General features: G+C 37.0%; 1 protein-coding gene across 1 annotated transcript in view; it reads right to left on the bottom strand.

Annotated features, from left to right (window-relative positions):
- Positions 1–4,855: 4,855 nt before the first annotated feature.
- The window catches only part of XKR9 (XK related 9), a 32,230-nt gene continuing 12,336 nt past the window's right edge, over positions 4,856–24,749 (bottom strand). Inside the window, exons 4-5 of the mRNA XM_046642497.1 lie at positions 11,544–11,764; positions 4,856–5,523 (exon numbers count right to left, since the gene is read on the bottom strand). Coding sequence (XP_046498453.1) covers positions 4,895–5,523; positions 11,544–11,764 — 850 coding nt within the window. The 3' untranslated portion in view covers positions 4,856–4,894. The remainder of the gene's footprint in view (positions 5,524–11,543; positions 11,765–24,749) is intronic.

Below are 24,749 nucleotides of genomic sequence, written 5' to 3'. Positions count from 1 at the left end.
TTATTAATAAAAAGATAGGTATAGCTCCTACTACACAAACTCTCTCACAAGTAACCACTAAAAACTCTGGAAAAAATATGAAAAACAACTACCTGAAAGCACTCAAGAGCAAGGAAGCAGGAAAACTTTGGAGAGGGGTCAACATTTGTAAGAACAAACAGCAGTGAACGAGGATAGGTTCCAGTCAGCACACTGAGTACACAAACTCAGAAAACGTGCAGTCTTAATGGTTTTAAGGTCCAGAGGACAGAGTACAGAGTAACCACAGCAGCTGAAAAGTGAGGGTGGAAATCCCAGAAAGGAGTGAGTCAACATCCTCACTCCATATATTAACTCTTCCCAAATACTAACTCCAAGCAACATACTGAAGGCTAAGCAAACAAAGATTGTTTAGAGTTCAGAGTTTAAAGTTCAAGTTAACTGCCTGCTAAAAGAAAAAAATACATATTCCTCTGAAGAACAAACAGAATCAAGAGGGTCTAAAATGCATCATTCATAGTATCCAAGACACAAGTCAAAATTAGTAGACATATGAGGAAATAGGAAAATGCAACTCAGACTCAAGTGAAAAGGCAATCAATCAATGGAAACCAATCCTGAGATGACCCAGATAGCAGAATTAGCAGTCAAGGATTTCAGTGCGTCTATTGTAATTATGATCAAGGCGACAAAGGAAAACATGCTCACAATGAATAAAAAGATATAAAATCTTAGCAGAAAAATAGAAACCATAAAAAAGAACCAGATGAAAATTCTAGAACATAAAAACATATTTTCTAAAAAGTCCATTGGGGGTCAGCCAACTGGTTGAGTTCATGCACGCTGCTTTGGCGGCCCAGGATTTCGCCAGTTCGGATCCTGGGCGTGGACATGGCACCGTTCATCAGGCCATGCTGAGGCAGCGTGGCACATGCCACAACTGGACGGACCTACAACTAAAAATATATAACTATGTACTAGGGGGCTTTGGGGAGAAAAAAGTAAAAATAAAATCTTTAAAAAAAAATCTGTTGGATGAGTTTAATAGTAGATTGAAGGTGAATGAAAAAGTCAATGAACTTGAAGACAAATCCAATATGAAAGACAGAGAAAATAAATTGGAAAAAAATGAACAAAACCTCAGGGGTCCATAGGATAATATCACTGGGTCTAACACATGTGTCAGAGGAGGTTAAGAAGAGAGAGAAAATGCTAGAAAGAATATGTGAAGAATAATTGCTGGAAACTTTCCAAATGTGGTGAAAGACTAAAATTTACAGGTTCAAGAAGCTCAGAGAACCAAATAGGATAAATACAAAGAGAAACTACACCTGTTAACACAGTAGTCAAATTACTGCAAATCAAAAACTAAAGGTAAAATCTCAAAACAGCCAGAGGAAAAAACCAAATTACATATCGGGGGACAATGATTTGAATGATCACTACCTTCTTATAAGAAACAATAGAGACCAGAAATTAGTGGAATAATCTTTAAAATGCTTAACGGAAGAAAACCTGTCAACCCAGAACTCTATATCCAGCAAAAATATCTTATAAGAATGAAGAAGAAAGAAAGATATGTTCAGATAAAGGGGGGTGGGGGGAAATTCATCATTAACAAATCTATACTAGAGAAAATCCCAAAAGAACTTTTCTAGCCTAAAGGGAAATGATGACACATGTACATTCAAACCTTCAGGAAGGAATAAAGACCACTTTCACTGTATCACTCAAAGTCTTTTGGTCCTTTATGATTCATTGATCCTGACTCAAGTGCTAAGTGAACCTCTTTTCTCATCTTCACTCTCTCAAACATAACACGTACACATACACACCAAACATGAAGAGATAAGGAGATAAGCATAAGTGGGGCTCACACATACAAGGATCATGTGCCCAAAGTAAACTACAGATTCTCTAGCTCCTGCAAGAGTAAATGGTTCGTCCACACCACCTAACTTTCTCAAAGAGCAGCACAGTGGCCATCTCATTGAGTTTTAAATACTCTATGTAAGCATATAAGTACAACCAACCTGTTATTCAATATTTATTTGCTTTACTATAAAATGAAAATTACAAACCTTCTGAAAGATAGCTTGTCAGTTTCTGTAAATGCTTTGGTATGTAACCTTTTCAAGGAACAGAACTCTATTCTGGACTTGTTTTATATCCACAACAGTACCTAGGAGGGTGCTGGGCACAGAGCTAGCAATTGACATCTACTTATTCTCTTGAAATAGCTTGATAGTTGAAATCTATCTGGATCTATCAGAAATCTAATAGTTGAAATCTTACTGGAGAGTCGTATCCAGTAAATTCACCCTTCTTTCCAAAAGCTATATAGTAGTTTTATATAAAGTTATAAGACTAAATGTGGGGGGCCAGCCCAGTAGCACAGTAGTTAAGTTCACACACACTGCTTCAGCAGCCTGGGGTTCACAGGTTCAGATTCCGGGCACTGACCTAGCACCACTCATCAAGCCATGCTGTGGCGGCATCCCACATAAAGTAGAGGAAGACTGGCAGAGAAGTTAGCTCAGCAACAGTCTTCCACAAGCAAAAAGAGGAAGATTGGCAACAGATGTTAGCTCAGGGCCAATCTTCCTCACACACACACGAAAAAAGACAATGTGGAAATGGCAATTTTTTCTCTTGTTAAGAGAGAAGGCTATTCTTTGAGGATTTGTTCACTAAGAGCTTACCCAAGGGAAAGAAAAAAGAACTGAAAAAGAAAAAAATTTTGATGGAAAAAGCTTCATTATTTCCAGGAGTTCAGCCTAATCCAGTTGTCCTCCCTATTACTCCTAGGACCAAAATTTACTTCTTACTAGAGGGAATAATGCAGAAAAAACATAATGTGGTTACTTTATGTCTTTTCCCCATTTTTTAATCAGGCTATTTTGGGATTTTTTGTTGTTGAGCTGTAGTTCTTTCTATATTCTGGAATGTTAACCCTCGATCAGATATAGACATTTCCCCAGAGAAGATATATAAGTGGCAAACAGGCATATGAAAAGATGCTCAACATCACTAACAATTAGAGAAATCCAAATCAAAACTACAAAGAGAGATCACCTCATACCCATTAGGATAGTCACTATCAAAAAAACAGAAAATAATAAGTGCTGGTGAGGACGTGGAGAAATTGAGACTCTTGTGCACTGTTGGTAGAATTATAAAATGGTACAGCCACTATAGAAAACAGTATAGAGATTACTCAAAAGATTAGAAATAGAATTACCATATGATCCAACCATCCCAGTTCTGGGTATATATCCAAAAGAGCTGAAAGCAGGATCTTGGGGAGAGATTTGCAAACTCCTGTTCATTATAGCATTATTCACAATAGCTAAGAGGTGGAAGCAACCCAAAGATGGATAAATACGGAAACCATGACACATACATACAATGGACTATCCTGTAACATACTACAACATGGGTGAATCTTGAGGACATTATGATAAGCAAAATAAGCCAGTCACAAAAAGACAAAAACTGTATGATTCCACTTATATGAGGTATCTAAAGTAGTCAAATTCACAGAAACAGAAAATAGAATTGTGGTTGCCAGGGGCTGGAAAGAGAAGGCAATGGGGAGGGGAGTTTCTGTTCAATGGGAACAGAATCTCTGCTTTGCAAGATAAAAAGGTTAAAAGAGGGGGCTGGCCCCATGGCCGGGTGGTTAAGTTCACACGCTCTGCTTCAGCGGCCCAGGGTTTCGCCAGTTTGAATCCTAGGCATGGACATGGCACCACTCATCAGGCCATGCTGAGGCAGCATCCCACATGCCACAACTGGAAGGACCCACAACTAAAAATACACAACTATGTACCAGGCGGCTTTGGAAGAAAAAGGAAAAATAAAATCTTTAAAAAAAAAAAAGGTTAAAAGAGGGGAAGGCCCAGTGCCATATTGACTGAGTTGGCACACTCTTCTTTGGTGGCCTAGGGTTCCTCAGATTCAGATCCTGGGTGCAAACCTACAAACCGTTCATCAAGCCATGCTGTGGCAGCATCCCACATACAGAATAGAGGAAGATCGGCACAGATGTTAGCTCAGGGCCAATCTTCCTCACCAAAAAAAAAAAAAAAAAGTTAAAAGAGAGGCACAACAAGGTGCATATAGTTAACACTACTACTCTGTACACTTGAATGGTTAAGATGGTAAATTTGGGGGCTGGCCTGGTAGCACAGCAGTTAAGTTCGCACGTTCCACTTCAGCAGACCGGGGTTCACTGGTTCAGATCCCAGATGTGGACGTGGCACTGCTTGGCATGCCATGCTGTGGTAGGCATCCCACATATAAAGTAGAGGAAAATGGGCACGGATGTTACCTCAAGGCCAGTCTTCTTCAGCAAAAAGAGGACTGGCAGCAGTTAGCTCAGGGCTAATCTTCCTCAAAAAAAAAAAAAAAAAGAAAGAAAAGATGGTAAATTTTATGGGTTTTTTCTCTTTCTCTCCTTTCCCTTTTCCTCTATTCAATCTGTCCCCAACTCAAAAATATACGCAAATGAATCAAGAAAATAGAGGAAAGAACGAGTGTTCTCTGCTCTTGCCTTTGCAATTCTTCACAACAGCTACATCAGTTTTAGTTGGGGAACAATGAGGAAAAAGTTGGAGGGAAGTTCAACTCCAGCCTTCTAATTATGGGAACCAGACCATTTCTTCCAGTTCAGGCTCCAAGGGCAACTCTACTAGACATTAGGCAAATATATCTGAGCACCCAAGATCTTCAAAACCAAATAAGAAATTAATTTAAGTAATAAAAATATTATGCTCTCTCACATTCATAACTAATGCACCAGAACTGATCTCAAATTGAAGAAGGTAAAAATAAGAAACAACACACACACATACACACAGCATTTTCTTTACTAACCAATGAAATAAAAAAAGGAAACATATAAGCAAATAGCTTATTCCATTAGGAAATACTTCATTCTACAGTCTCTTTGAACTGATTTTCCATCAACTTCATCTGGTTTTGTTTCTTCACTTCTGTTTGGGTGCAAAGTCCCATAATAAACAATAAGAAAAATAATTCCAAGGAGAAGAGTAAGAGCTATACTGACAGTGAGAGGTACAAAATAGTCTGAATTAAAAACGGAAAGTGGGCAAACCCAGAACACAATCAATATCCCCAATGTGGCCAGTACCCTTACAATATAATAACAAGACATGGGAAATTTGGTATTCTGTCCCTTAACATTAAAAAATGTAAAGACAAGGATGAACCCAACAACAATCCTGTATAAGAATTCCATACCCATGGAAGCACAAAACTGAGTTTGCTTTTTAAATGCCCACAATATACCCAAAACCCAAAGGAATAATAACAGAAATAAAGCAATCTTAACATTTAAGAATAAAAGAAGTACAACGCTCAGCATCCAAGATAATAATGTAAACAACTTGTAAAAGAGATATGCAAGTTTGGGCCAGAATCCATTGAGGAGATTTTTATCAGGCAAGGATTTTCTTAAAGCTACTTGGTAATCAACAGTCGACCAAGAAATAGCACAGCAAGAGACCACGATGGCTGCATCTACAAAACAAAAAATTTAAAAAAGAGATATTGTTATAGGAATAATAATAGCAATATTAAATTACTATATGCCGTACACGCCTTATCTGTATATACACACACTCACAAAGTCAGGCACTTTATATACTCATTTCATCCAATCCTTTGAAATGGATGTTAATATTGCCATATTACATACGAAGGAATTGGTGCTTGGAGAATATATGTATTACTCGACCCAGGTCACACAACTAGCAAGTGGCAGAGAGCTGAGGTTTGAGCCTAAATCTGCCTGATTTCAAAGCTGGTATTAACCACGACATCACACTGCTTTATAAGATTTTGAATAAATTCATTTGACAGATTTTATGGAGCAATTGGTATTGTGGAAACTGCATACTCTGGAAGTTCTCTAAGAGACTGGCTTTTCCAGACATTTTGGCTTTGACTTTGGGCATATACCTAATTCACTATGAGACAGCATCATGAGAGAGAGGCGGGCAGGAAGGAAGGGAGGAAGGGAGGTTAAACAGAAAATTTAACCTAAGTACAGGGTACCAACAAGCTCAATTTCACCATCTCTTTAAGACGATGGATCAAATGAACAAACATGTTCTAAAACTTACACATTTCTGTAGGCTTGAAATCTTTACCCCCTTTTCTCCCCAACAAATAACAAAAGAGTAAGTTCATTACTACTTTGGAAAGGCATGTCACTAGCCCCACTGTCAAAGTTGAAGACTTTTATAAAACTGAAAGCAAAGATATTAGAGAATGAGAAAGAAATAATTTAGAGCAGAATACAGAATGCTAGCCATCCCCACTTAGCCTCACTGGAGGCCTATCTATCAGGACAGAAAGGCAGACCTAAGCTGGATTTATCTACTGAAGAGAATTATGAGGATTATAAATGCCTTTGTCCACTCTCCTGGTTTTAGCAAATACCACTCTGGACAGCACAATTAGCTGAACTTCTTTTCTTTTCTTTCTTTGTTAATTCAAAAATACTTGAATTAAAGTATCCTTTTCCTGTAAATTTCTTTTTTATAACTGATTTTAATTTCTATCAAACTGACACATATATAGTTTTAAAAAGTCAAAGTACTACAGAACTTGTAAGAAAAAGAACAGAACCTTGGTCTACCCCCTTACCTCTCAGTCACAACCCCCAGAAAAAATCACTATCAACTCTTCTAGCTTTTCTTCTGACATTTACTGCCATATTTGTAAATAAAACACATACCGTGCTATTTCTTAATTTATCTGGTTTAGACACTGCTCATTGATTTCCTATTTGGGAAGAAAAAAACTTAGCACATACACACATAGGTACACACCCTCCTTGCATTGTCCTCTCCCTCCATCTGCCCAAAAGGGTAACATCACGATTTTGGTAAAATCAATATTCACTGTGTACCTTATTATAACTATATAAGTACAGCATTTTTTTTTTTTACTGCTCAGCCAACTACTACACTCTGATTATATTTCCTTTCTTTTAAAACTTTTCATTGTTTCCTTCCTTGCTCAGTTTTTCATGACCCTCTCAGTACAGCAGTCCCCCCATCCACAGGGGATACGGTCCAGGACCCCGAGTGGATGCCAGAAACTGCAGATAGCACCAAAGCCTCTATATACCATGTTTTTTCCTATATATACCTGCCTATGATGAATCATATTTATAAACTAGGCACAGTAAGAGATTAATGGTACTTTGGGGCCATTATTAAGTAAAATAAGGGTTACTTGAACACAAGCGCTGTGATATGTCGACAGTCAATCTGATAACTGAGATGGCCATTAAGTGACTAACAGGCAGGCAGCGTATACAGTGTGCATGCACTGGACAACGGGATGATTCACGTCCTGGGTGAGATGGAGTGGGTCGGCGCAAGATTTCATCATGCTACTCAGAATGGCACACTATTTAAAACTTAAGAATTGTTTATTTCTTGAATTTTCCATTTAATATTTTCAGACTGCAGAAAGCAAAACCATGGATAAGGAGGGACTACTGTATTTCTTAGAAAAGTCTTCAAATTAATTAATTAATAAAACTCCCCTATATACATCTACTAGTTCTTTTCTTTTTTTTAAGAATATGATCCTCCTGTTCTAAGATGGTTGTTCTCAAGGTTTACTTCCTGTCTTTCCAGAACTTTCCTTCACCTGTCTTCTGTGTTGACTTCCTATTTCCTGTTCTCATATTTCTTTCTTGCTTTATTCTTATGTTTTGGTCAAGCATTCTCCAGACATATCTGAAAAAAGTCGCATGTAAGCTAAATTTTTTAAGACCAGGTATGTCTCAAAATGTCTTGATTCTACCCTCATATTTGACACGCAGTTTTGCTGGAAGTAGAATTCAAAGTTTAAAAATGTTTTCCATTGAAACTTTGAAGTCATTGCTCTATTAGGTTCTAATTTCAAGTGTCATGGTTAAGAATTTCAATGCCATTCAGTTTCTCTATCTTTATGTGATCTTTTTTCTCTTAAATCTTCCAAATCTTATCTTTATCTTTGCCTCTCTGAAATGTTATAATGAGGGGCTTGGTATGGGCCCTTTTTATTCACCCTTTCAATCTAATAATCCACGTCCTTCAGTGAGATGCTGTTTTCATTCTTTGGTGGTTTCCCCAGAAATCACAACATGCATGTTAAACACAGCAAAGTTTCAAGTTAATCAACATCACCTCAGAGGTGAACTTATCACGAAGGCAGTGAAGCTTAAATGTCAGAGACCTACCTTCAAAGCCTGGCAAAGCCCTAGCAATGTGTTCACTTTGCCCTTTGTTTTTATAAAATTTGGAAAAATAAGACATTTTAATTGCAGTTGATTAAACTCCCTGTCTCTACTCCTGCTTACTCTCTCTCTCATTTTCCCTTGGTGTACTGAAGTAGCCGTGGCCACTTCGGGGATCTGGCTAAAGGGAAACTGAGTTGAGAGTACATTTAGCTCAGGTTTAGGGGATACATTTACAAGATTTGCTTGAATAATTAATATTAGTAAGCGAGAGAGCTAGGATTCTCAGGCAGTTTGCCTGATCTTAACACTCCACTATACTGCCATCAGCAGCCTTTAGATCCCTTAGCACGTTAAGGCCTGACAGTCTAGCCTCATCCAGTGGACACTTAGTTTGAAACTATTTCCCATTTCCCACTTACCTACCTGCTTCCAACATATTTTTTCTGATCATTTTGGTAACCTAACCTGTACATTTACACCCTAGCCAAACTAAATTCCTTGTCTTTGCCAAACCACGCCTTTGCTTACGCATTTCGCTCAGTCTGAAATGAACCTGCCCAATCACATCTATGCAGACTCCTTAATTTCTTTCTGCTTTGACATTACTGACACCAGTGAAGAAAACATAAGACTCCCAATATTCTCTAAAAGAGACTTCGACAATTAACTAGAGTTGTCAATTCAAACAGTATTTAAAACTAGATATTTCATCCAAAAAAAGAAGTCTTGCTATACTCTGATCTTACAGCATATTACTGAAGAAATTGGTAAAGTTTTTCCCAAATTTAAGATGATCCAAAAATATACATGATATTATCACTAATTTGTGAAGTTGAAAGAAACTTTTCTAAATTAAAACTAATAAAAAACAGGAGGTCAGCCCAGTGGCATAATGGTTAAATTCACGTGCTCTGCTTCAGCAGCTCGGCGTTCATGGGTTTGGGTTCCAGGCATGGACCTATGCACCACTCATCAAGCCATGCTGTGGCAGCATCCCACATACAAAAATAGAGGAAGATTGGCACAGATGTGAGCTCAGCAACAATCTTCCTCAAGCAAAAAGAGGAAGATTGGCAACAGATGTTAGCTCAGGGCCAATCTTCCTCACCAAAAAAAAAATCTATATATCTATATATCTATATCTATCTAATATACATATATATATATGTATATTAACACAGATCCATCTGTCTTCTGGACCACACAAGAAATTTAAAACATTTTAACTCCATTTGTCTTCCATCTGACTTACATGTTATTGCTGCCTTGTACTTTCATTTATCTTTTTCTTTACCACATAGCGTTATTCTGTCTAAAGTATATGATGATGATACTCTGTAGTATGGATTTCTTTCTACATAGTTGCTTGTGAGATGATGGGCTTCTTAAATCTGTGGGTAGGTTACTCTCATCAGTTCTGAAATTTTTTCAGCCATTAACTTTTCAAATTTTGCCTCTCCTCCATTCTTTCTCTCCTTTACAAACTCTGCTCAGATCTATATGAGATCTTCTCATCCCATTTTCCATGTGTTTTTTTTTAAATATTGGCTTCTGGTTTCTTTCTTTTCTTTTCTTTTCTTTTTTTTTTGGTGAGGAAGACTGGCCCTGAACTAACATCTGTTGCCAATCTATCTCTTTTTTTTCCTCCCCAAAACCTGCCAGTACATAGTTGTACATCCTAGTTGTAGGTTCTTCTATGTGGGACGTTGCCTCAGCATGGCTTGATGAGTGGTGCTAGATCCGTGCCCAGGATCTGAACTGGAAAACCTCAGGCCCCTGAAGCAGAGATCGCAAACTTACTTCGCCACAGGGTTGGCTCCCTCCGTGTCTCTTAATATTTCTTTCATATTTTCCATCTCTTCGTCTCAGTAAGCTGTAATCTGGATAATTTCTTCTGACTTAGCATTGACTCACTGTCTATACACTTCTGTCTCATCTGCTGAGTTTTGTTGGGTTTTTTTTTTTTTTGCTGAGGAAGATCTGCCCTAAGCTAATACCTGCGCCAATCTTTCTCTATTTTGTATTTGGGTCACTGCCACAGCATGGCCATCAACCAGTGGTGTAGGTCTGCACCCATGAACCGAACCTGGGCCACTGAAGCAGAGCACACCAAACTTAATCACCAGGCTGCAGGGCTGGCCCCTCATCTACTGATTTTTAATTCCAATTCTTAAATTCTTCATTCTCATAAATTCTACTTTTTTCTTTTTCAAATATACAACTCATGTTTTTCTAGTTTCCTACTCCATATTTTCAAGTTCATCATTTACTTCTTTCAACATAACAGGATTCATGTTTAATACTTTGCATCTGGCAATTTCCAATATCTAAAGTCTTAACGAGTTTTTTTCTTACTCATGGTGCCTTATTTTGTTTCGTGCTATAAACTACTGTAAACCATTCATTTTCCTTGGAAAACTGTTTGGAAAACTTGTTTGAGGCCTAAGAAAAGGTGGATTCCTCCAGGGAGGATTTCCACTCATTTCTGCCAGACATGTAGGGGCACTATCCGTCTGGGACCACTTGAAAATATATTCATAACTCGGTTTCTATTACTTTGTTTTTTGAACTAGCCCGAAGGTATGAATTTTGGCTGCAAATCATACTGTTCTCCGGGTTGCTTTTTCCTGCAGTACGCAGCAGCAAGGCGATACGCCTTGGAGTCTCTTGGAAGTAGAGAGTGAGGTAGGTAACTTCACTTTTACCACAAGGAAGGTGCCTTTTGAAGTACCAGCTTTATAGATTAGGATTTTCTACCAGACGTCCCTCCCCGTGAGGACCATGAGTTTTGTCCTCAGTCCTCCATACCCTGGGAAGCCATCAAAACTGAATCTAGTGTTTATAATTATAAAGTTCAGTACCAACCCTCAGGGGATAAATGCCTCCAGAGTCCTACTTAACCCTGTTGCACTCCCACTTTCACACATGTTTTGGCCTATTGTATCAGATTATTTTGTGCTTTTATGGAGGCTTTTGAAAATATTTATCCCATTGTTTTATATGTTTTCAGAAGGAGGACTGATTCAAATAATTTAGCCTTTCAGTGGTAGAGTTAATCTGAATAACCTAAGTTTTCCATCTTCTAAACATCTGTTGATATTTCTAATCTGGTATTCTACTCTGCAGTCTCTTTGTCCTTATGGGTTTATATTGTCTTCATTCCTTTGCTCTCCTTTTTAGTGAGATTTCAGAAAGGAGCAAAGATAAAAGAATACGTTCTAAACCTGCCAAAGAGTTAGGTAGTTGACATGAGACCTCAGTGGCATCCATTTAACACAGGGTGCTGAGAAAGACTTACACTGACTGAAATTTGCTTGACCATATCCCAGAAAGGTGTAGAGCTGAAGAACAAGTTGTGGGCAGCCTTCCAGGTAGGTCTCAAATAGCCTGAGCATGCTCAGATCAGTCACTCTATCTAGAACTTCTTTATGTGGATCAATCTGCTCTTCCATGAAGTTATCAGTTTGGCTGCCATCTTTGAAAGCCAAATGATAGCCCTTTTTCAAAACAAACCAATACCTGTAAAGCAAACACGAACATTAATCTTCAGTGATATATTCTTTATAACATGTAAGTTAATATACATAATATGAAAAAAGCAACATGTATTTAAGTAGAGAATTTTTCCACAAACTTTCTCTACTACAAATTTCTCCCAACTTTGTGAACATCTCATGGTGGCTTTATTGAGATTCAGACTCCATAAACTTTAATGCATATTTGATATGTCAGTTGTGTGCTAGCACTGTTAGGCATACATTATCTCATTTCATCTTCCAAATAATTATGTAAGATGAGTAGGTATTATTCCCATTTCACAGATGGGAAAACTGAGGCTGAAAACAGTACAGTGATTCACTGAAAGTTATACAGAGTGTAAGGGACTCCTATAGCCCAAACCTAGATCCTATCATTCCTAGTCTTAACCACTACTTTCTGAAATACACACGGCAATTTTCAATTCATGCAGTTTATCTTAACCACAAGACAGATACACACCTTACGACAATGTCAAGGTTAAAGGGGAGATTGAAACTCCTTTCAATTTAATCCAGCAAACATTACTATCTGAGAAAATAGATAAAACATCAAAGACTTTTTTTTTAAAGAAAGGCAGACTGCCACATGCAGTGCCTCACTGGGATGTGTCTGGAGTCTTGGAAGCTTGACTACCCTACGTTCTCCTACAAATGGACCTTGAGAGCTTGTCTGGAGGTTCTAGCAGGAGAGCACAGCTACTCGTATACCCCTGACGGAAGAACGGTCCTCCTCTATCGGGAAGGTCGTCCTCTTCAACCAGAGCGTGCAGCTTCAGGAGGGACACACGTGGAGCGGTGAGGGAAGAAGGGGACACCCACCTAGCCAGCCAGCCCAGCCAAATCAACCTTGGTGATCAATGGAGTGACAGATGCCACAGCCAGATTGCCCTCACATCCCAAAGACTTAAAACATCCTTGCTCAGGCTCTTCCTTTGGAAGAATTTAAAAATGAACATGAGTTATCATCATGCAAGTAAAATTAGTAACAAAAATATTGAGACTCTTATTTAGAATAAGTCTGAGGCTAGCAATAAGGCAACCAGGATTCTAGCCCAATGCTTACCAAAACTCTTTATCTACACCTCAATTTCTTCAAACAGAAAATAAGGGCAATGATATATATCCTGTTTCCACCCGATCCTTCTGTCAGTGTTTCCCATTTCAGTAAATGGTACTAACATTCACTATGATGCTCAAACCAAAAACACGGGTGTAATTTCCAACTCCTTTCTTTTTCTTATATCCTATAAAAAGTCCTGAGTAGGTTATCATGGTTCTTGGTTCTAACTTCAAATATATCCAAATCTAAACACGACTTATCACTTCCACTACCTCCATCCTAGTTTAAGCAGTCAACATCTCTGGCCTGGATTACTTCAGTAGCCTCAGAATTGGTCTCTATGATTCTATTCCTGTTCCCTATACATCCTTTTCTCTCCATGGCATCTAAATTGAACATGTTAAACATAATTCAGATGTCACTCCTCTGCTCAAAATGTTCCAATGATTTGCATCAAAATTAGAATAAAAGCCAAAGTCCTTACCATGTTTTACAAGACCCTCCATAATCTGCCTCCCACACGCACTACACCACAACCTTTCCATCTCATTTCTCCCCCACTTCCAGTGTACCCTTCTTGCTGTTTTTCCTAATGCAAAGGCCTTTGTCTTCGCTACTCCCTCTCCCTGGAACTCTTCTAAACTCCAGAAACTTTACAAGTTTACTCCTTAACTTCATTCAGGTCCCTACTCAAATGTCACTTCCTCATAGAGGTCTTTCCAGATCACACCATCTAAAGTAGTATTCTCCATCATAATTCTCTCTTTATCCTATGTTGTTTTTCTTCATCACCACTTGACACATTATTGTTTATCTCTGCCTTCTCAGAAGAATGAAATCTACATGAAAGCAGGGACTTTGTTTTGCTCATTGCTATATGCTAAGCAACTAAAACAGTACCTGGCACATAGTAGACTCTCAGAAAATAATTACTGAATGAATAAGTGAAAGCTTACACCATTTTTCCATAAAGATATAAAAAGATACTAGATATGAAAAGATTTTCAAAAGTTGAAAGTAAAACACAAATAGATACTTTTATTGTAAACAAGATGTACACATATATGGATATGCAAAGATTCTCATCTGGCAAATAGAAGTGTATTTTTACTATCACAGCTTTAGAATAACATGGTCCATTTCTATTCAATATGGGCTAGACGCCAGGATAGAATGCCCACAAAAATGATGGAAGGCATAATCTCCACCTTTAATGACCTCAACCTAATAGGAAGGTGGAGCCTATTAAGTACTAGCTGCAATACAAGGCAGAAAAAATAACCATTCAATAGAAATGTAAATACTATGTTGTGAAAGTACAAAAGAAAAAAAATGACTAACACCCCCTAGAATTTACAGGCAAGATTTTTAGGGGAAATTGTGTTTGAGTCTTTTCTGGGTATCTGACACAATAGGGAGTTCCTGGATGTATATTATATAATACCACTATGTAACACAGTATGTGCTTCCTGTTCTTAAAGCAGACTATAAACCAAGAGGATAGATACCACTAATTGAAAAACTTGAAAAATTCACAAATACTAACAGGTACAAACCCAGAGCATAATTAGTATAGGCAGGTGGAGTGGGAGAGGTAGCAGAGCAGTCCTTGAGAGTACAGATTCTAGTAAAGCCAGAATGCCTAGGTTCAAATCTTGGCTCCATCACTTCCTACTTAATCTCTCTGTGCCTCAGTTTCCTCATCTGGAAAATGAGGATAATCATCATACCTACCTCATTGGGTTGATGGGAGGATTAAAGGAGTTAATACATATAAAATGCTTAGACCAGGGGCTGGCCCCGTGGCCGAGTGGTTAAGTTCTCGCGCTCTGCTGCAGGCGGCCCAGTGTTTCATTGGTTCGAATCCTGGGCACGGACATGGCACTGCTCATCAAACCACGCTGAGGCAGCATCCCACATGCCACAACTAGAAGAACCCACAACGAAGAATATACAACTATGTACCGGGGGGCTTTGGGGAGAAAAAGGAAAAAAAAAATAAAATCTTAAAATGCTTAGACCAGTAGCTGGCACATGTTAAGTGCTATATAGGTGCCTGCTAATCAAAAAAAAAAAAAAAAAGATAAGGCTGTTTATAGATGTGCACATTAACATTTCCAGTGACTTTAAGGAGAAATGCTTTTCAATTCTGTAGCAGTTAATGGAAAATCTATGCAAACTTCTGCTTATCTGATGATAATTTCACGGGAAGGTAGGAATATAACTTTTTAATCAATAGGATACTGCTTCAGTTTTATGGGAGAAATGATGAAGAAGCCAAAGAAACAGAGGGAGCTTTCTTAGCATATTTTATCACCATACATTCTTTTATTTGAGATTAAAAGGCTCCAGCTTCCAGTAATGATGGATTACCTTGTATCATGCTATGCCTCCTACTGATGACAATAATAAATTCTAGACAAAATATAAATGAAAACAAGGCACAGAAGAGCAACCAAAAGTAGGAAGAAACACGAGGGTATTCGACCCTTGAAAGAAGGGAACCATACTGCATGAGATGCACATTTACCTGGCTTTTCCTCTGCAGGCATCCCACAGTCCAAAGGCACAAAGCAGATACAGCTCAAGCAGAAAGTCAGACTACTACTGGCCCAAATAATTAGAGGACTGAGTTTGAATCTGCCAGAATTATCAGAAATTAAAGGAGGATCCCAGAAAAGGGGAAGCCACAGAGTAGAGAACCCCAAAATTTGCATATACTCTCCTCAAGTCCTTGGCTGACCCCTTACTATGCACATGTGGAGTGAGACTTCCAGGAACTGAGGAAAAATGACTAGAAGGAACCTGAGCAGAGATTCTGGGAGCTGTCAACCACAGGGAAGAGCCTGGAGTCTGAGTCCCATCAAATTGGAGGGGCAGGGTAAACACTTCAGGCATCCCACTGATACCCCAAAAGGGTCATATTTTAGGAGTAAAGACCATATTTCAGGTCTAAGACTTTTTTCCTAGGAGTAAGGACAAAAGCAAAAGAGACCTTCCCTAACAAAGCCTACACCAGGCCTCCGTAATGCACCAAGGTAATCTGCCAATAATTTAACTTTCTGCTTTCTCTCCAATAGAAAATAACGGAAACCAGTCTCTACAAAGTATAAGTCATAATGTCCACTACACAATAAAAAATCACTTGACATGCAAATAAACAAGAAAACGTGACAGAGCGAAGTGAAAAGTCAGTTAATAGAACCATATTAGTTAATAGAAACAGCCACAGATGATCCAGATGTTGAAATTAGCAAAGTACAGAGAGAAAAAAAAATTGAACCTCAATAACACAAGTGTAACTGAAATCTCCAAAGAAAGAGAGAGAAACAATGAGGCAGCAAAAGAAAAAAAAACTTGATGACATACTTGCCAAAAATATCTTTCAAATTTGATCAAAAACAACAACATACAGGGGCTGGCCTGGTGGTGCAACGGTTAAGTTAGCACATTCTGCTTCAGTGGCCTGGGGTTTACCAGTTCAGATCCTAGGCACGGACCTGGCTCCACTTATCAAGCCATGCTGTGGCAGATGTCCTACATAGAAAATAGAGGAAGATGGACACAGATGTTAGCTCAGGGCCAATCTTCCTCAGCAAAAAGAGAAGGATTGGCAGCGGATGTTAGCTCAGGGCTAATCTTCCTCAAACAACAACAACAACAACAACAAACAGATCCAAAAAGCTCAATGAACCCAATGAAAAGATACAAACAAAACCATTCATAGGCCCATCATATTCAAATTGCTGAAAATCAAATACAAAGAGAAAATATTAAAAGCAGAGAAAAAAGACATATTCCATACTGGGAAACAATGTTAGCTGACTTCTCATCAGAAAAAAACAAAAGAAAACAACTACCTCAATAATTACATGAAATTTAAATGGATTAAACACTTCAATTAAAAAAACTGCCAAATTGGATAAAAAATCAAGATTCAATTTTATGCGATTTACAAGAGACATGGATAGTCTGAAATCACAAAAAATAGTGGCTATGGCTATATTAGTATCCTGGACAAAAAAAGACCTCAAATCAAGGAATATTACCAGAGATAAAGAGGGTCATGCTGCAATGATATAAGAATCAATTCTTTAGGAAGACATCTTTATGTACCTAATAATGGAGCTTTAAGATACATGAAGCAAAAATTGGTAAAAGTAAAGGGAGAAAAAGACAAATCCATAATCTTAGTTGGGGATTTTAACACTCACCTATCAGTAACTGAAAGGAAAAGTAGGCCCAAAAAAACCAGTAAGGATATAGATTTTAATAATACTATCAACCTAATTGCCCTATTTACATTTATAGACTACTACACTCAACTAGGGCAAATTAAAACCTCTTTTCAAATGCACATGGAATATTCACCAAGTTAGACTGTATGCTGGGCCATAAAACAAGTCACAATAAATTTAAGAAGGCTGTCATCATACAAAGTATGCTCTCTGACCAAAACAAAAATTAAATGAGAAACCAATAACAATAAGATATCTAGGAAAATCCCCAAATATTTAGAGATTGAGGTAAAAGGCCTAGATCCTAAAGTTTCATATGCTACACCCTAGGAAATTTGAACATTGCTAGATGACCTCTCTCTAAGGAATTTTAAATAGAAAAATAGATAAGAAAGAGGGTTCAACTGTTTAATGCTCATTTAAGAAACTCTATAAAGAAGGGCCTATGGATCTGTGGGAGGAAGAAGATTCGTCTCCCATTGTACTCTCTTTTATACAATTTGAACTTTTTTTACCATGTATTTAAAAGGAGCAAAAATAACTTCCATATTTTAAATAATTCAAATGGCTTTTATATATCCATCAAAGGAAAGTCTCCTTTGGCAAAGAGAAAAGTTTTATCACAAAACATACAGAAAATGAAAATGCAAGAGTGTCATCTAATTTATATTCTGGAAAATGAAACATTCTACTCCACAGACCCATGAGCAACAATAGCATACTTAGTAGCAACAGGCTCTTATACCTAATAAATAATTCATGTTGATATGCCTCATCTTTATCTACCAACACAAACTCAATTTATCTATACTGCAGGGAAAAAAATCTATAATTTAGTAAATCTCAAGTTTTTCCATACTTAGTCTGGACAAACCCTTGGATAATTTGGCCCATTTTTATGAATTGTTTTAATTTTTGCTTATTTCTCATTATTCATCTATGTATTCTCCTACTTGTTGCACTAAGAAAAAACAAAGAGAAAGAAAAAGAACAGAGAGGAGCACAAAAACCAAGGATGGCTGCATAGAAAAGTATAGGAAGCATTTTTACCTGTGTCACACCATTCCCCAATCCAAGAGAGATCCCTTCAGCATAACCTACCCACCTGGAGAAAAGAAGAGCAGGAGAACCCTAGCAGCACTTGCCACCACTATGGATACCTGTGGCTTTCACCACCAAGGACCCCTACAGTCTTCACCCATGCTGACTCCAGCTGATGGAGCTTCCCAGAGTCTACCCTGTGGTGCCACTGTGGAGAAGAAGCCATCACTGTGCCCCATGTGTAGTCTTTGCAAATGCTGACCTCAGCTGATGGAGCTGCACAGAGAACACTCTGCTGCACCCTACCCACAGCTAGAGCCACCACATTCCACTCAATCAGTACCTTCACACCCACCCACAGTTGAAGGTCTTTCCCCATCAAAGCCAGTCCATAGTCTGGAAGATATGACTGCTCTTTCAAATGTGCAGACATCAATGCAAGGCTACAATAAACAAGAAAAATTAAGGAAATATGACACCACCAAAGGAACACGATAATTTTCTAATAACTGATCCCAAAGAATGTGAGACCTACAAATTACCTGAAAAAGAAATTAAAAGAATTGTTGTAAGGAAAGTGAGCAGGCTATGAGAAAACATAGACAACTCAATGAAATCAGGAAAGTAATACATGGACAAAACAAGAAGATCAATAAAGAAATACAAAACATAAAAAAAGAAACAGAAATTCTGGAGCTGAATAATACGAGTGAAATGAAAAATGCAAGAGAGAGCTTCAACAATAGACTCAATCAAGCAGAAGAAACATTCAGAGAATCCAAAGATAAGATATTTGAAATTATCCAGTCCGAGGAGAAAAAAGAAAAAAGAATGAAAAAGAATGAATAAACTCTATGGAACTTATGGAATATCATCAAGGAATCAATATACATATTATGAGAGCCCCAGAAGGAAAAGAGAGAAAAGGAATGAAAGCTTATTTAAAGAAATAATGGCTAAAAACTTCCAAAATCATGAAGGGAAATGGACATTCAGATTGATGAATATCAAATGTCCTCAAACAAGATCAACTCAAAGAAGACTACTCCAGGACACATTATAATCAAATTGTCAAAAGTCAAGGACAAAGAATTTTGAAAGCAGCAAGAGAAAAACAACTCACCACATACAAGCGAGCACCCATTAGAATATCAGTGGATTCCTCAGCAGAAACCTTGCAGGCCAGGAGAGAGTGAGATGATATATTCAAAGAATTTAAATTAAAAATATGACAACCAAGAATAGTATCTCTGGCAAAATTCTCCCTTAAAAATTAAAAAGAGATAAAATCGTTCCCAAACAAAAACAGAGGGAGTTCATCACCAGTTGACCTACCTTACAAGAAATGCTTAAAGGAGTTCTCCAAATTGAAACAAAAACACATAATGCAAACACATAAATCTCACAGGTAAAGGTAAATATATAGACAAATACAGATGGCTGTAACAGTGTAATGGTGATGCATGTATTACTTTTAACACATATAAAAATTAAAAAATAAAAAGTGTTAACAGACAGACAATTAAAAAAAAAAAGCAAACCAACTAAAAGAACACAAAGTGTAGGATAGGAGTAAAAGTTTAGTGTTTTTGTATACAATTGAAGTTAAGTTGTTATCAACTCAAAATAGGAGGTTACAATGACAAGATATTTTATTCAAGCCTAAAGACAACCACAAATAAAAAACCTATAACAGATATAAAAAGACAAAGACAAAATAATCAAAACAAATCACTACAAAAAATCATCAAATAACAAAGAGAACAAGAAAAAGAGAGACAAAACAACTATAAAACAGACAGCAAGCACTTAACAAAATGGCAATATTAAGTTCTCACTTATGAATAATCACCTTAAATGTAAATGGATTAAATTCATCAACAAAAGAAATAGAGTAGCTAAACAAACAGAAAAACAAGATCCAGTTATATGCTAGGACACATAGGCTGAAAATGAAGGTATGAAAAAAATATTTCACACAAATGGTAACCTAAGGAAAGCAGAGGTGGCTATACTTATATCAACAAAATATATTTTAAGTCTAAAACTGTCTCTAGAGACAAAGAAGCTCATTACGTAAGAATAAAAGTGTCAATTCAACAGGAAGGTATAATAATTATAAATATATATGCATCCAACATCAGAGCACCTAAATATATAAAGCAAACATTGACAGACATCTCTAGGCAACATAACAGCAATACAGTAATAGTAGGAGACTTCAATACCCCACTTACAATAATGGATAGAACATCCAGACAGCAAAATCAATAAACAAAAGCTGAACAACACTATAAACCAAAAGGACCTAATTGGCTTATACAGAACTTTCCACCCAACAGCAGAAGAATACACATACTTCTCAGGTGCAAAAAGAACATTCTCCAGAGTAGAGCACATACTAAGTCACAAAACAAGTTTTAACAAATTAAGGAGATCAAAATCACTCAAACTGTCTTTTCTGATCACAATGGAATGAAGTTAGAAATCAATAACAGCAATAAAATTGGGAAAGTTCACAAATAAGTGGTAACTAAACAATACACTTTTTTTTTTTTTTGCTGATGAAGATTAGCCCTGAGCTAACATCTGCCACCTTTTTGCTGAGAAAGATTGGCTCTGAGCTAACATTTGTGCCCATCTTCCTCTATTTTATATGTGGGACACCTGCCACAGCATGACTTGGTAAGCGGTGTGGAGGTCCATGCCCAGGATCTGAACCTGCAAACCCCGGGCCACCAAAGTGGAGTGTGCAAACTTGCCATTATGCCACTGGGCTGACCCCCTAAATAATATAGTCTTGAACAACCTAAATAATATACTCTTGAACACTGGGCTGGCCCCCTAAATAATATACTCTTGAACAACATTGAAATCAAAAGGGAATTTTAAAAGTATCTCAAGATAAACAAAAATGAAAACACACCATACCAAAACCTATGAGATGAAGCAAAAGCAGAACTAAGAGGAAAGTTTATAGCAATAAATACCTACCTTAGAAAAGAAGAAAGATCTCAAACAACCTAACTTTATACCTCAAGAAACTAGAAAAAGGACAAACAAAGCCCAAAGTTAGCAGAAGGAAGGAAAATAGAAGTATTAAAGCAGAAATAAATCAAGTAGAGAATACAATAATAGAAAAACTTAACAAAACTAAGAGTTAGCTTTTTGAAAAGATAAAATTGACAAACTCTTAAGATATACTAAGAAAAGAGAGAGAACATTCATAAAAATAAAATCAAAAATTAAAAAGGAGACATCACAGCAGATGCCTCAGAAATAAAAAGGATCATAAAAGACTACTCTGAACAATTATATGCCAACAAATTGGATAATCTTGAAGAAATAGATAAATCCCAGAAACATGAACCTATCAAGACTGAATAAAGAAAAAATATAAAGGCTGAACAGACTAACAACAAATATGAAGATTGAGTCAGTAAATAAAAATATTCCAACAAAGAAAAGCCCAGATCCAGATGGCATCACAGGTGAACTCTACCAGGCACTCCAAGAAGAATTAATACCAATCCTTCCTAAACTCTTCCAAAAACAGAAAAAGAGGTAACACTTCCAAATTCATTTTATGAGATCAGCAATACCCTGCTAACAAAACCAAAGATGCTACAAGAAAAGAAAACTACAGGCCAATATCCTTGATGATCATAAATGCAAAAATTCTCAATAAGATGCTAACAAATAAATTCAGGGCTACATTAAAAAGATCAAACACCATGAGCAAGGAATGCAAAGACAGTTCAACATAGGCAAATCAGTCACGTTAACAGAATGAAAGGGAAGAAAACATGATCATCTCAATAGAGGCTGAAAAAGCATCTACAAAGTTTAACATCCATTCATAATTAAAACTTTCAAAGTAGGTATGGAAAGAGCTTACCTCAATGCAATAAAGGCCATTTATGAAAAGCCCACAGTTTACAACATAATCAATGGGGGAAAACTGAAAGCTTTCCATTGAAGATCCAGTACAAGGCAAGGAGGCCCACTCTCGCCATTTCTTTTCAACATAGTATTGGAAGTCCTAGTCAGAGCGATTAGACAACAAAAAGAAATAAAAGGCATCCAAATCGAAAGGGAAGAAGTAAAATTATCTCTGTTAGCAGAGGACATGATCATATACATAGAAACGCCTAAAGATTCAATGAAAACAAACCATTAGAACTAATAAATGAATTCAGTCAAGTCACAGAATACAAAGTCAACATTCAAAAATCAGTCACAATTCTATACACAAAAAATAAATTATCCAAAAAAGAAATTAAGAATACAATCCCACTGACAATAGCAACAAAAAGAATAAAATATGTAGGAATAAATTTAACCAAAGAGGTAAAAGACTTGTGCACTGAAAATTATAAAACACTCATGCAGGAAATTTAAGACACAGATAAACGGAAAAATACCCCATGTTCATAGACTAGAAGAAGTAATATTGTTAAAATGTCTACACTACCCAAAGTGATCTACAGATTCAATGCAATCCCTATCCAAATCCCAATGGCATCCTTTATAGAAACAGAAAAAAAAATCCTAAAATTCAGATGGAACCACAAAAGACTATGAACAGCCAAAGCAATCTTGAGCAAGAAGAACAAAGCTGGGGGTATCACACTTTCTGATTTCAAAATATACTACAAAGCTACAGTAACTAAAACAGTATGATACTGACATATAAACAGATATATAGACCAATGGAACAAAATAGAAAGCCCAGAAATAAATGCACAAATCTATGATCAATTGATCTTAGAAAACATGCCAAGAACACACAATTGGGAAAGGTTACTCTTCAATAAATGCTGCTGAGAAAACTGCATAACCACATGCAGAAGAATGAAATTAGACCCTTATTTCACACTATATACAAAAATCAACTCAAAATTGATGAAAGACTTAAACGTAAGACCTGAAACCATAAAACTACTACAAGAAAACATGGGGAAAAAGCTTCACAACATTGGTCTGGACAATGATTTTTTTGGATATGACACCAAAAGCACATGCAACAAAAGCAAAAATAGACAAATGGGAATTCATCAAACTAAAAACCTTCTGCACAGCAAAGGAAACAATCAACAGAGTGAAAATGCAAACTACGGAATGGAAGAAACCAAACATCTGTTAAAGAGTTAATATCCAAAATATATAATAAACTCTTACACTCAATAACAAAAAAAAATCATAACTCCATTAAAAAACGGCCAAAGGACCTGAATAGATATTTCTCAAAAGACGACAAACAAAATGTTCAACAAGTGTATGAAAAAGTGCTCAACTTCACTAACCACTAGGGAAATGCATATCAAAACCACAACGAGATACCACCTCACACCTGTTAGAATGACTATTCTCAGAATGATGAAAGATAACAAGTGTTGGTAAAGATATGGAGAAAAAGGAATCCTTGTATACCATTGGTGAGAATGTTAATTGGTATAGCCATTATGGAAAACAGTATGGAGGTTTATTAAAAAACTTAGAACTATGTATAATCCGGCAACCCCATTTCTGGGTATATATCCAAAAGAAATGAAATCACGATCTCGACAAGATATCTACACTCCCATGTTCACTTCAGCATTAAATAACCTACATGTCCATAAACAGACAAATGGGTAAAGAAAATGTGGTATATATAAACAATGAGATACTATTCAGTCTTTAAAAAGAAGAAAATTCTGCCATTTGCAACAACATGGAAGAACCTGGAGGACATTATGCTAAACGGAAATAACCCAGATGCAGAAAGACAAATACTGTATGATCTCACTTATATGTGGAATTTAAAATAGTCAAAATCATAGAAGTAGAGAATAAAATGGTGGTTAGCAGGGGCTGGGAGGAGGGGGAAATGGGGAGATGCTGGTCAAGGGGTACAAAGTTTCATTTATGCAAGATGAATAAGTTCTGGAGCTCTAACGTGAAGCAATATGCCTGGAGTTAACACTACTGTATTGTCTCCTTCAAATTTGCTCAGACGGTATATCTTAAGTGTTTGCACCACACAAAAAAGCAAAAGGAAAAGAAAATGGCAACTCTAAGAGGGATGGATATGTTAATAAGCTTGATTGTGGCAATCATTTTACAATGTATACATCTATCAAATCATCAAGTTGTACACTTTAAATACACAGGCATCAGTCGAAGATACTGCAGGATCAGTTCCAGACTACCGCAATAAAGCAAATATTGATTTATTTATTTACAAATGACACGATTATCTACATAAAGAATCCTAAGGAGTATATAAAAAAGCTACTAGAACTAACAAGTGAGCCTAGCAAAGTGATAGGATAAAAGATCAATATAAAAACCAACTATAACTTTATATATCAACAATGAAAAATTAGAAACTGAAATTAAAAATAAGTACCATTTATAATAGCATCCAAAAATAATGACTTAGGGACAATTATAACAAAATATATATAAGATCTATACATTAAAAACTACAGGGGCTGGCCCCGTGGCTGAGTGGTTAAGTTTGTGCGCTCCGCTGTAGGCGGCCCAGTGTTTCGTTGGTTCGAATCCTGGGCGCGGACATGATACTGCTCATCAAAACCACGCTGAGGCAGCGTCCCACATGCCACAACTAGAAGGACCCA

Source organism: Equus quagga, chromosome 16, assembly GCF_021613505.1.
Source record: "Equus quagga isolate Etosha38 chromosome 16, UCLA_HA_Equagga_1.0, whole genome shotgun sequence".
Taxonomy (NCBI): domain Eukaryota; kingdom Metazoa; phylum Chordata; class Mammalia; order Perissodactyla; family Equidae; genus Equus; species Equus quagga.
This window is presented reverse-complemented; position numbering and strand designations above follow the sequence as displayed.